At 47.8% G+C, this 12,708-nt stretch overlaps 2 protein-coding genes across 3 annotated transcripts in view; both read right to left on the reverse strand.

Moving 5' to 3' along the window:
- The window catches only part of NUGGC (nuclear GTPase, germinal center associated), a 41,770-nt gene extending 35,287 nt beyond the window's left edge, over positions 1 to 6,483 (reverse strand). The window contains exon 1 of the mRNA XM_088676423.1: positions 5,923 to 6,483. Coding sequence (XP_088532549.1) covers positions 5,923 to 6,483 — 561 coding nt within the window. The remainder of the gene's footprint in view (positions 1 to 5,922) is intronic.
- An 841-nt stretch (positions 6,484 to 7,324) lies between these two features.
- WDR97 (WD repeat domain 97) overlaps positions 7,325 to 12,708 on the reverse strand; it is a 33,705-nt gene continuing 28,321 nt past the window's right edge. For both annotated transcript variants that reach the window (XM_060278203.2, XM_060278204.2), the window contains exons 28-31: positions 11,654 to 11,722; positions 11,150 to 11,352; positions 9,778 to 9,839; positions 7,325 to 7,743 (exon numbers count right to left, since the gene is read on the reverse strand). In XM_060278203.2, coding sequence (XP_060134186.2) covers positions 7,541 to 7,743; positions 9,778 to 9,839; positions 11,150 to 11,352; positions 11,654 to 11,722 — 537 coding nt within the window. In that variant the 3' untranslated portion in view covers positions 7,325 to 7,540. The remainder of the gene's footprint in view (positions 7,744 to 9,777; positions 9,840 to 11,149; positions 11,353 to 11,653; positions 11,723 to 12,708) is intronic.

Consider the following 12,708-nt stretch of genomic DNA (forward strand, 5'->3'; position numbering starts at 1 on the left):
TCGTTTCCAGGCCTTTGACCATTTTGGTTTCCCTCTTCTGGACACGTTCCAGCTTGTCAGTATCCTTCTTGAACTGTGGTGCCCAGAACTGGACACAGTACTCCAGGTGAGGTCTGACCAGAGCAGAATACAGTGGTACTATTACTTCCCTTGATCTAGATGTTATACTCCTATTGATGCAGCCCAGAATTGCATTGGCTTTTTTAGCTGCTGCATCACACTGCTGACTCATGTCAAGTCTGTGGTCTACCAAGACTCCTGGATCCTTTTCACATGTACTGCTCTCAAGCCAGTTGTCACCCATCCTGTATTTGTGCCTTTCATTTTTTTTGCCCAAGTGTAGTACCTTACACTGACCTTTTATTTTGGTATGAGCTTTCGTGTGCATGCACACTTCTTCAGATAAGAATGAATGAATGAAAGAAATGGATCTGCAACTCAGGACAACGCCTTGTGTGTCTGATGGGAGCGGGCGCTTGGCAGCCTTTCCCAAGCTGGTGTTCTGGGCCACAACTGCCAACAGCCAGCTGGGCCAGTGGAGCTTATGCCATATTAGCCTCTCAGATGCCGCGACCCTGCTGAGGAGGAGGGCAAGCAGAATTCCCAAAACTTCCCAGGCCCTCAGCAGGCTCCCCCTAGCCTGCCCCAGTCCTGTGGGGCTCTCCCTGGGGCAGCAGAGGCCAACCCCAAGCGCAGCCACCACCACTACGGACACCCCAGTGAAGCCCACCCAGGACAGCAGGACAAAGGCTCCCAGCCTCGGTCTCGTGGGAAGGGAGAGGGAGCCTTTGGCCAAGAAGCAAGAAATCCATGCCTGCATTCTGGTTGTGTTTTCAAGAGGCTGATGAATTTCTATTTCTGTACAGTGGTACCTTGAGCTCAAACAACTTGGAACCCAAACACCGCAAACCCAGAAGTGTTCCAGTTTGCAAACTTTTTTCCGTTTTGAGTGTTACGCTGACGATTTGAGTGTTACACTGAGGTCTGTCTGTTTTTGCTATTTATTTTGCATTTTTGTTTTTGTGACTGTGTGGAACCCTATTCAGCTACTCATTGATTGATGGTGTGACTGCAGTACATTGTTTATCGCTTTCATTTTATGGATCAATGGTCTCATTAAATGGTAAAACTCATGTTAAATTGCTGTTTTAGGAACAAAAAATAAAAAAAATTCTTTCCTTGTTGTTGTTTAGTCGTTTAGTCGTGTCCGACTCTTCGTGACCCCATGGAGCAGAGTACGCCAGGCACTCCTGTCTTCCACTGCCTCCCGCAGTTTGGTCAAACTCATGTTCGTAGCTTCGAGAACACTGTCCAACCATCTCATCCTCTGTCGTCCCCTTCTCCTTGTGCCCTCCATCCTTCCCAACATCAGGGTCTTTTCCAGGGAGTCTTCTCTTCTCATGAGGTGGGAATTGGCCATTGCTGAGTTTTCCAAACTTGCTGGCATATTGGGTGTAGCACCTTAACAGCATCATCTTTTAAAATTTTAAATAGTTCAGCTGGAATATCATCACTTCCACTGGCCTTGTTATTAGCAGTGCTTTCTAAGGCCCATTTGACTTCACTCTCCAAGATGTCTGGCTCAAGGTCAGCAACCACACTACCTGGGGTGTACAAGACCTCCATATCTTTCTGGTATAATTCCTCTGTGTATTCTTGCCACCTCTTCTTGATGTCTTCTGCTTCTGTTAGGTCCTTACCACTTTTGTCCTTGATTATGGTAATCTTTGTACGAAATGTTCCTTTCATATCTCCAATTTTCTTGTACAGATCTCTGGTTTTCCCCATTCTATTGTTTCCCTCTATTTCTTTGCATTGCTCGTTTAAGAAGACCCTCTTGTCTCTCCTTGCTATTTTTTGGAAATCTGCATTCATCTTACTGGCCCAGTGGTTTTTCCTACTTTCTTTAGTTTAAGCTGGAATTTTGCTATAAGAAGAGTTGGTCTCTAAGGCGCTACTGATGATTATCAGAAGCGCCTTAGAGACCAACTAAGTTTGTATATATATATATATAAAGTTTCGACTACATCAGACCAACATGGCTACCTACCTGCTGTTTTAGTTGTTTTTAAAAGTCTGGAATGGATTAAAGCATTTTGCATTACTTTCTATGGGAAAGCCGCCTTGGTTTTGGAACGCTTGGTTTTGGAACGAACTTCTGGAACGGATTAAGTTTGAGAACTAAGGCACCACTGTATTTTTTAAAAAAACAGGCTGCAAATCGCTTCCAGGAGAAAGGAGTGTGCACATTTAATGTGCCTTGATTGAAGCCTTCCATAGACTTCAGCCCCTTAGGAAGACAGAGGGGTTTTGAGAGGGAATCCTCCAAATTTGAAAGAGAATTACTTAACAATAAAACCAAGATAATATCGAGAATGTACAGACTTCCCTTGGACTATGAAGTAATAGAGGCAGTAAAGGCCACAATGATCAAATGGGCACAAGATGTAGGGCGCCCCATCATGATGGAAGATTGGGAAAACCTAAGGCAACTAAATCTGAAATTCATGGCCAGTTATAATATAAGAGAGAACATGCTGAAGATGGTACATAGGTGGTATCTCACTCCTTCCAGGCTATCAAAAATGTATAAGAATTTAGCAAACATGTGTTGGAGATGTGGAGGCAATAACGGAGACATGTTCCACATGTGGTAGACGTGTGGAAAGATAAAAGATATTCTGGGGGGAAATCTATGAACTAAAAAAGATGCTGAGAACAACATTTGTTAGAAAACTGAAGGCATTTTTACTGAGCATAGTGGATAAGGACATCCCAAAACAAAAGAAATATTTTTATATGCAACAGCTGCGGCCCGAATTCTTGTGGCCAAACAAGGATGGAAGGAACAGGACGTTCCTAAAATTACAGATTGGCAAAGCAAATTACAGGAGTTTGCTGAAATGGCACAAATGACAAGTAATCTCAGAGGAAATACGAAACAAAACTTTGCGCAGAAATGGGATATAGGAAATATGTTCGAAAATATAGCAACAATACTATACCCATGCCGGCATTCGAGTGATCAAGGAAAAAGAGGAAGTGGAATCATAGAAGGAGAGTTATTGTTATAAGAATGTACTAGATTAAAGCTTATAGGAAAGGTTAACATTTGGAATACATTCAACTTAAAGGGAAGGTATATGCATTGGGTACTGACAGGAAGTCACAACGTAACAAGGGTTCCCCCCTTCTTTCTTTTGTTTTTTTTGGGGGGTTTTTTTAAGTTTGTAAGGAAAGAAACAAGAAATGTAACAAGGGATAACAATATTGATGTATGTAATTGCCGATATTTGTGTTTGCATGTGTTCCTGTATTTGTGTGTTTGTGTTTTGTACTTATGGAAACTTGCAAGAAATATAAAAGTAGGGGGGGGGGAGGAAGGCTAAAGAGGAGAAATTGCTGGACCCAGCCGCCACAATGCAGCCTGGCTAAACAATGAGCAGTGTTATTAACTATTATTAGCTTCCTGTCCTATGCTCTAAGGTCCCAGGGCAAGTTACAAAACTAAGATGCAATAGTAAGAACAGTTTTAAACAAGCTGCAGTCACATAAATAAGGTGGGTAATAATAATAATAACAATAATAATAATAATAGTAATACCTTTACAGTGGTCCCTCGACTTACGAACTTAATCCGTTCCGAATGCACATTCGTAGGTCGAAAAGTTCGTAAGTTGAAAAGCGGTTTCCCATAGGAAAAAAAATATTCGGAAAAATTCGTGAGTTGAGGAAACTGCATTTAAAATTCGTAAGTCGAGGAAACCGCATTTAAAACTGCCAACCGTTTCTGTTCAGATGTAGAAAAATTCGTAAGCGTGCGGCCATTTGTCCCGTTCGTAAGTCGAAAACTTCAGATGCCGAGTAATTCGTAAGTCGAGGGACCACCGTACAACCTGTGTACAGTGGTACCTCGGTTTAAGTACACAATTGGTTCCGGAAGTCTGTACTTAACCTGAAGCGTACTTAACCTGATGCGAACTTTCCCATTAAAAATCTGAAGAAGTGTGCATGCACACGAAAGCTCATACCAAAATAAAAACTTAGTTGGTCTTTAAGGTGCTACTGAAGGAATTTTTTTATTTCCCATTAAAAGTAATGGAAAGTGGATTAATCCGTTCCAGACAGGTCCGCGGAGTACTCAACCTGAAGCGTACTTAACTTGAAGCGAACTTTCCCATTGAAAGTAATGGAAAGTGGATTAATCCGTTCCAGACAGGTCCGCGGAGTACTTAAACTGAAAGTACTCAAACCGAAGCGTACTTAAACCGAGGTATGACTGTACAATGAAAATAAACAAACCTCCCACCCACAACACTCAAAAACAGATACCTTGGTTATCAAAAGTAAGGAGGTGCCTCTTCAGAATTCGCTGAAAGCTCCATAGTAAAGGTGGGGAGGGAGCTCCACAACTTAGGAGCCACCACAGGGAAGGCCCTCTCATCCAGACCCCCTCATCCTGAGCCTCCGGCGACAAAGGGACCACTAAGAGAGTCCCTCTGCCCATTTCAGCACGCGAGGGGGTCTGTAGGGAAGGAAGCGGTATTTCATGAACCGGGGGGGGGTCATTTCAGGGCTTTAAACACTAGCATGAACCCCTGGAATTGGGCTGGAAATGAACTGGCAAGCAATGCAGTTGTTTTAAAACAGGTGTTAGGTCAGATCTGACGGAAACCCCAGCTAGCAAGTTGGCTGCCGCCTTCTGGACCAGCTGAAGTTTCTGAGTCGTCACCAAGGCAGCCCCACAAAGAGCGCATTGCAGCAATCCAGTCTGGAAGTGACCTGAGCATGGAGCATGGTGGCTGTCATCTCTGTCCAAAAGGACTCATAGCTGGCAAACCAACCAGAGTGGGAAAAGGACTCTTAACTAGAGGACAGTGTTGATCCAGGAGCACATCCTCAAGCCCCAAACAGGCGGCTACCCAACCGGAATCCATTGTTTAGTTATAGTACACACTTTTTAAAAAAACACCCTGATATTTTCACTGGAAACTAGGAGGCTGGCGCAGGAGATGCCTACAAAATCCTGGCCTGCGTAGGAAGAAGTGGATTGGGGTGCAGAGATCTGCACTTCCTTCAGGAACATTCATTTGGGTTATATAAGGCTGAAAGAAAATACTTTTGTAGTGTGTCACAGTAAATAATTAAATGCAGGAGGGGCTGGCTGGTGCTTCGAGCTGAACCTTCTACCCAGGCGCCAAAGCAAAGGCAGGCATGATTCATACCTTTTGTAACTGAATAAAAAAACTGAAAGTATCAAGAAGAAAAGGGAGTTATTTTATTCAACAGTATTCTTCAGATACACTTCAGGTGTGCGTATCTGAAGCAGTGTGCATGCACACGAAAGCTCATACCAAGGACAAACTTAGTTGGTCTCTACGGTGCTACTGGAAGGAATGTTTTATTTTTCTTATTTTGTTCCGGTTCACCAGATTAGGAGTCTACCACTCTTAAGCACTTCACCACGCTGACCGGGAGCCCTGCGGAATAGCACCCTACCATATCACTTTTTAAAAATAATAATAATTTCCATTAGTTTTCAATTACAACCCAATGATAGCCTCATTGTAACCATGCCAAATTAGAATACAATGACTAATGCCAATAATCCAAAAACCGAATTAAATTATTTAGGTGGCCCCACCCACCCAGCATGCTAGGCTTGATGGTTTGAGGATTGCCTTTATTCTATCTAGCCTGCCATTATATCATGCTGAGTGGGGCCTCGGGCCTCCCACTGCGCTCCCCATGGGCAGGTCCCCAGCTCGGGCCTCAGTGGCTCAGCCATGAAATGGGCGCAAGGGCCTTTCGGGGGGCAGGACCCTCCTCCTCCCGGCGCAGAGGCGAGCCTGCGGAGCTCAGCCGGCCCCACGCCCGGCAGCCCGGCAGCCTCTCCCCTCCCGCCCCGCCGCCTCCGCTCACCTGCTGCCCAGCCGAGACTCCGCGGGAAGCGCGACTCCCGCCTTGGCGCCCAGCAGACCCGGCCCCGCCCCCGCCTCCCTCCCGCGCCCCCATTGGCTCTTCCCGCCGCCCAAGCCCCGCCCCGCCGCCCACGTGCGGGAGGGGCTGCGCGGAGCTGCAGCAGCGGGAAGCGAAAGCGAAAGCGGAGAGGCGGCCGCGCTCCTGCGCCTGCGCGGAACTCTCCCGCGCTCCTCGCTCGGGCGGGAAGGCGGAGCTGACCCGGGGCGCGAACACGTGTCCGCCCACTCCCACGTACACGGAGCCCCAGGGGGCAGCAGGCGGGGCCGTGTCGCCTCCCTCCGCGAGGTGGGCTCGGCAGAGAGGCAGGACCGGCCCTCGAGGCCGCTGAGCCCGACACGCGACCTGGCTCTCTGCGCGTCGGAAGGGCGAGGGTCCGCCTCCCTCGTGCGCGTCGGTGGCGCCTCCCCGGCTGCGAGGGCCCGGGGTCCCAGGGCCGGAACCAGTCTCTGCTTGACCCGAGTCAAAGACCCAGTGTGGCACACACAGGCAGGCAGCCTCCATGGCGCCCCTCCGCTCCGGAGGCTCCACCCGGGGCCAAAAAAGAGAAAAGGCTACCCCCCCCCCATAGCCACAGCACTGCGAGCCCCGCCCCCCGCGCAAATGGTGCGCGTGTGCTGCTACCTCTCTTTTCTTGCGATCCATATTCCCTTCCAGACAGTTGCCCCTGCTCCCAAGGCAGCTAGCGATGCCCACGAAGGGCTTTCCCTGGCTTTGCCCTACGGAGCTGAGGCAGGGAAAGGGAGGCTTGCTTTCCTCCACCCCACGGGCACACTCTCCAGCAGGGCCACTTGGAGGATGGCATCCCCAAGTGAAACACGGCACACAGGAGGCCCCGGGTTCAAACCAGCTCATATCACCAGCAAATCAGCCTTGTAGAGTTGGAAGGGATCCTCAGGGCCATCCAGTCCAGCCCCCTGCAATGCAAGAATCGGCTTGCTTTGCTTGGCTTTCTGACCTGCCTGGCACCGGGGAGAATCCAACTGCATGGCTGCCTTTCTCCTTACTCCCAGCAAAGTTTGGTGGTTATTTCAGAGGCAGCCCGTAGCGGTGGACTTTGCTTGGCCCACTGGCCTGCGGCCAAGTACAGTTTTCTGGCACCGCTGCCTTGCACAAGTTAAACACGGCGGAAGCTGGACCCTTCTGCGTCCTGTGCATTAAGCAAAAGTTCCAAGTGTGCTGGAAAACGCCACCTCCCTGGATCGCCAGCAGTGCTGCCATTTAGCAAACAATCCTCCTGATAACAGAATCATGTTACAGATAACAGAAGCAACACCCAGGGTGGGAGCTGGCCTTCGCAATTTGAAAAGAGGAGGAAACTACAAAAAGCATGAGCAGAGAGAGGTTTTGGGTGACCTTGGGCATAAGTTTGCTTTTATTGACTTTTCATTTTGTCTCGATGCATCTGTGGAAGGCGGGCGGGCGGGCAGGCAGGCGGCCTCCCCTCCCTGCCATCTGCCTGGCTGGGGCACCAGAAGCTGGCCATCCCTCCAGCCATTCCCAGCCTGAAGGAATTTCCCCTCGGGTGGAAGTTCGGGTGTCTCCTGCACCCAGGGAGGCTTCAAGGGTAGTTGTCGGCATACGAAAACTTGGGGATGAAATACTTCCGCACCAACTGCTGCATGGCGGTGAAGGACTTTGGTGATGCCGGCCTCCCCAGAATGGGTGGGAACGGATCCAAGTTGATTCTCGGCAGGGGAAGTTTCACAAAGGGCACAAACCCCTTCATGAGGTAGCGTGAGAAGATGTACGGGCAGAAGACGCCTGTGTTTGAAGGAGACAACAAAGAGGAAGAGGAAGGGCGTTGGGTGTTGGGGCGTGAAAGAAGCCTCTGGCCTCCACTTTCCTTCCTCACCCCTGACTCTAATCCAGCAGAGATCAGCTGGGAAACAACTTGGCTGCCCACTTTTCAACCAGTTACAGGTAGGTAGCCGTGTTGGTCTGACGTAGTCAAAACAAAATAAAAAAAATCCTTCCAGTAGCACCTTAGAGACCAACTAAGTTTGTCACAGGTATGAGCTTTCGTGTGCATGCACACTTCTTCAGATACTGTACTTCTGCTTTCAATAGCTCAATGTATTGGCATCTCTTTTATTTAAATATTTATATAACTGCTTTTTTTAAAAAAAAAAGACCTAGTACAAAGCAGCTCATAAAAATATAAGAAATTGTGTACATCCAATAATAAAAAACCAATACAATCGGATCAAAGAAGATAAAGGAGCAGAGTAGCCCTAAAATTCTAATGTCAATCTAGCCAGCGCTTTGAATTGTGCTTGGATATGAACTAGCAGCTAATGTAGACAGGAGAACGGTGGAGTAAAATAATCCACCTCTTGAGCTCCCAAGAGGAGCTGGTCACAGCGTTCTGAGATGCTAAAGATTTTTGGAAGCAGGGCCATGCACCAATCCAACCTAGATGTGATCCTGACCGCATGGGTGACTGAACAGACCTGCCTTCTGCAGGACAAGGTGCACCAGGGGCCCAAACCACAGCTGTGCTCAAGCACTCCTGGCCAGCGTTGCCCCAAGGTCCTAGGAGCACCCCAAATGGAGAGGAGCCCTCATCCAGAGTCCTGGACCAGCATCCCTGTGTCTTGCTTGGATTAGCGGGTGATGATAGTGTTATGGGCTGGGCCCCTTTCTAATGCCTGGATCCAGCACAGTTTCAATTCCTGGAATAGCCAGGCTAGCTTCCCAGTGAGGTAATGGCCCCTCTCCGTATGGGCCATTAAGGTAACAAAGGAAGTGGCTCCGTGCCAGAAAACAAATGGGGAGGAGCCCCTTCCCTCCCTCAACTTGCTTGTAGTTGGAAAGACAAGGGCCAGAGTTGCAAGTTGCGTTTTCAAGCTGGAAGCTGGCAGGCTGCAGGTGGAGCAGCTGAGAGTCAGAGCTCTGCCTGATTTCTGTTGGAATCCGGGGCTGTGTCTGGGAAAAGCAAGACCCTCTTGAGGTGTTACGTAATGCTGCGGACTCCTCCATCACATAAGCAATAGATCCCAAAGCCACCGCAGTCTCTGCTGCCCCGCATTCCAAAGGAAACAGACCCTGGGGAAGTAACTGGAATTTCGTGCCGCCCACAGATTGGGGTGGTAAACACAATATTTGCCTCCTTTCTATGAAAATCTTCACCTTCCTGCTTTGTGCCGACAGGAATATTGGCTCGCTCACTGTGAGTGGGACACAGCAAATCCCTTCTGGGTACAAATACGCCCGCCCCCCTGCCCCCCAATGCTTTCCAGCCAGTGACACACCAAGATACACTGGACTCCTCCCTCTTGCTCAAGGCTAGGCATCTAGGAGGGATTGTAGGATTAATCTGCCAGGTGTGTGCAGAGCTGCCACAGAAAAATTCCAAAGCAGAAAACTGTCTCTGGGATTATGACGGCCCAGAATCGCAGCCAGTTGTTTTGAAAAAGGCCAAGCCTGGGCATCTAAGTGCAAGCGCCAAAACTGGCAAGATGGTGCCAGCAGCTGGCACATACAAAAACGTGTCTGTTCATCTCCTTCTCTGCCAGATGCTAAACCTGACCCTTGGTTTGCCAGTCTTGTTTTAGAGATTAAAAAAAAAAGCAGCGTATAAACATCCTAACAAGCGAAGACTGGAATAAATCTTTTCAAGCCACAGAAAGTAATCTGGGGTCAAACTGAAGAACTAACATTAGTTTCCACTGCTGCAGGAGGAAGGATGGGCAGGGTCTTGGGGGCGGCGGCATTCACGTCTGTTTGGGGGCAAGCAGATACAAGCCACAGGGCTAGGCAATGGGGTGAAGCCCCCCCGGCACTGCAGCTACTTACGCTCAGGTATTCTCTTCCTCAACATGGCATTGGTTTCTCCGAGCCGCAGGATGGCACGCTTCCTGTCACAACAAGGGCACGGGTTTACCAAGAGCAGCAGGAAACGGCACCTGCACCCACACATAGGCTGTGATTGGTTGTGCGGGGAACATGCGGAGATGAGGCCGGCCTCACCCACTGCACTTTTAGGAGGACACCATATAGGGGAGAAGCAGCCGTGAGCCTGGCCTCGACTGGGGGCAGCATTTATTGGAAAATAATATATATATGATAAGAATAATATTGGAGAAAACTGGATATTGAGACCTGCTTAACCTAAATCATATATCCCAGTTTTACAGCGGCCCTTTAAAGTACGCTTCATGCAGAATATACACAGTCAGAAGTTGACCTGGCTAAGAAAACACCACCAAGAGCGTAGGGAATTATCTCCCTTATATGAAACCCCTTACTAGCTGCACACTTGTAAAAGTATGCAGCTGAAAATATAAATGGTTGGGTTTCTTTAACTGAAATACAAACTGGCTCTAAAGAGACTTTAAACTAAAGATAAATGCTGTCTCTCTTAGCAACATTCCAACCTTCAACCCATTCCAAACCTCCCACAAACTCCCACATAACTCCCATTAAACTACCCAAGAATTAACAGCAAACTAGCTTTATAACTAAGCAACTCTCATACCAAGATTCAACTGGGAATCTCTTAAACTGAGAACAACTGAGAGAGTGATCTACTTAGAGATGAATCAAACTGAAAGATCTAACTAAGAGATACAGAAGGCTTTCTGGCAGAGCCTTATATACAAGAAGCAGAGCCCACGCCTGTGAGCAATTAACAGAAACACCGGCACCTGTTTCTCTTAAACAGACAGTATTTACATTAGACTGGCTCTAAAGTAACTTGACTATTCAAAAAATCCAACAGCATTGTAGAGAGAAAAACACCTTCCCCCCCAAAAAAGTTCCACTTGTTGGATCCTTACATACTGTACTCTACCGCAGCCACAGAAAGCCTGTGCCCCCCCCCCACTTGGGTCTTGCTCTGGGGCTCCGACTCCCATCACCACCCCTGACTTTTAGCCCTGGTGGTTGGGGAAGCTGGAGTCCAGCAACCTCTGGAGGGCCACGCAGGACTCCCAGCCCTGCACCAGCCCCAGACATCTGTGGGGAGGACAGACAGAATCATTCTGCCAAGCTCAGGGGAAGTGATCTGCCACGAGTGGCCATTGTGCAGTCATTATTTGGGGTGGGAGGCGGCAGCAACAGCACCACTTGGAAAGAGCACACCCACCCAACGCCCCGCAGAAAAGCCATGCATTTGCTCGGGCTTCCTAAAGCCTTCGTGCCCCCCCTTGTAACAGCCCCCACATACTTCTTAATGGGAGGCAAGGCCATGACGGTGTCCTTGGGAGTGTCCTTGACGGTGTCCTTGGGAGTGTCCTTCAGAGCGATTAGCTCTGAAGAGACCAGCTGCTTCTTCATCTCCTCCATCTCCTTCTCCAGCTGCTTTTCGGCAAAGTAATGGATGGCATCGACAGGGCAGACGGGCTGCATCCCAAACTGAGAAGTCTCCGCCTGCAAAAGGAGAGCAGCCCTGAGAAGTCCCTGGCGTGGCCACTCCCATCGCCCCAGGGGGCAGCAAGGGGCTTTGGCGTGGGGCAAAAGCATCGGGACCCTTGTGCTTCCTCTCCAGAGGAGTCCAGTCATTGGGCTGCTGTCTGAGTGTCCTGAGCCTGGCTTGGGCTGGCAGGCTCTGGCACAGGAGGAGGAAAAAGCCGGTGGAGGGTCTGAATGGTGGGAACCTGGGTCTGGGGGCGAGGGAAATCTCCCTTTCCCACTCCACCAACAAGGGACATTCTGAACTGGTTGGCCTCACCTCCAGGCTTCCTGGCTCCTGCATCTCTGACTGCTCTGTATCGTCCGTGACATCAACACCCTCTGGCTCCTAAGTCAGAGGAAAACACACCAGTCAGAGTCCAATTGGGCAAATAGTTCTGACATATGCAGTACATGCAAAAAGAAAAGAAAAGAAAAGAAAAAGGCAGGATATCTCCACTTACAGGGAACCAGGAAGAGGGCCTTCTCAGTGGTGGCCCCTGCCCTCTGGAATGCTCTCCCATCAGATGTCAAAGAAACAAACAACTCTCTGACGTTTAGAAGACATCTGAAGGCAGCCCTGTTTAGGGAAGTTTTTAATGACTGATGTTTTGATGTATTTTTAATCTTTTGTTGGAAGCTGCCCAGAGTGGCTGGGGTATAAATAATAATAATAATAATAATAATAATAATAATAATAATAATAATATATTATTATTATTATTATTATTATTATTATTATTATTATGTCTCTGAATGCATTGCTCATGTTCAGGGTTTCAGACAACTTAGACCAGGAGCCTTGCAAGTCTTCTCCAGGCCTCCCTCTGTCTTATTTATGGAAGATCCCTTTTCATTTATTATTTCTGTTATTTATATATAATAGAAGGTGGCCTACAGATGAACTAAGAACAGCTGAAAACAGAGAAAAACAACCACTAAAAACAATTCAACATTAATAATATTAAAACTCTCTCTCTATAAAATCTATTCAAAGCATAGCAATGCTAGCACTGGTCCCCTCATTCAAAATGGCAGATACTCTTCCCTTATCCATCTATTATAAAGCCATAATTGCCATAAATCATTGAACATTGCATCCCTGCCAAAGCTTTAACTTCTTACAGTGGTCTTTTAAATAAATTACAAATTTACTCCAATCTTTAGAAAATACCGGTACTTGATCTTCCTGATTTCGGTAAAAGATGCAGTAAACCAAAATTTAAATACCAGTATGGAGCCCATGGAGGGAGGTCTGAAGGTTCAAAAGAACCTTATACTTTAATGTTTGAAATGGTTTTGTTTTATATGTATAAAATTATCTAAAACTCAAAA

This window comes from Zootoca vivipara, chromosome 8 (genome assembly GCF_965207765.1).
Source record: "Zootoca vivipara chromosome 8, rZooViv2.hap1.1, whole genome shotgun sequence".
NCBI classification, from domain to species: Eukaryota; Metazoa; Chordata; class Lepidosauria; order Squamata; family Lacertidae; genus Zootoca; species Zootoca vivipara.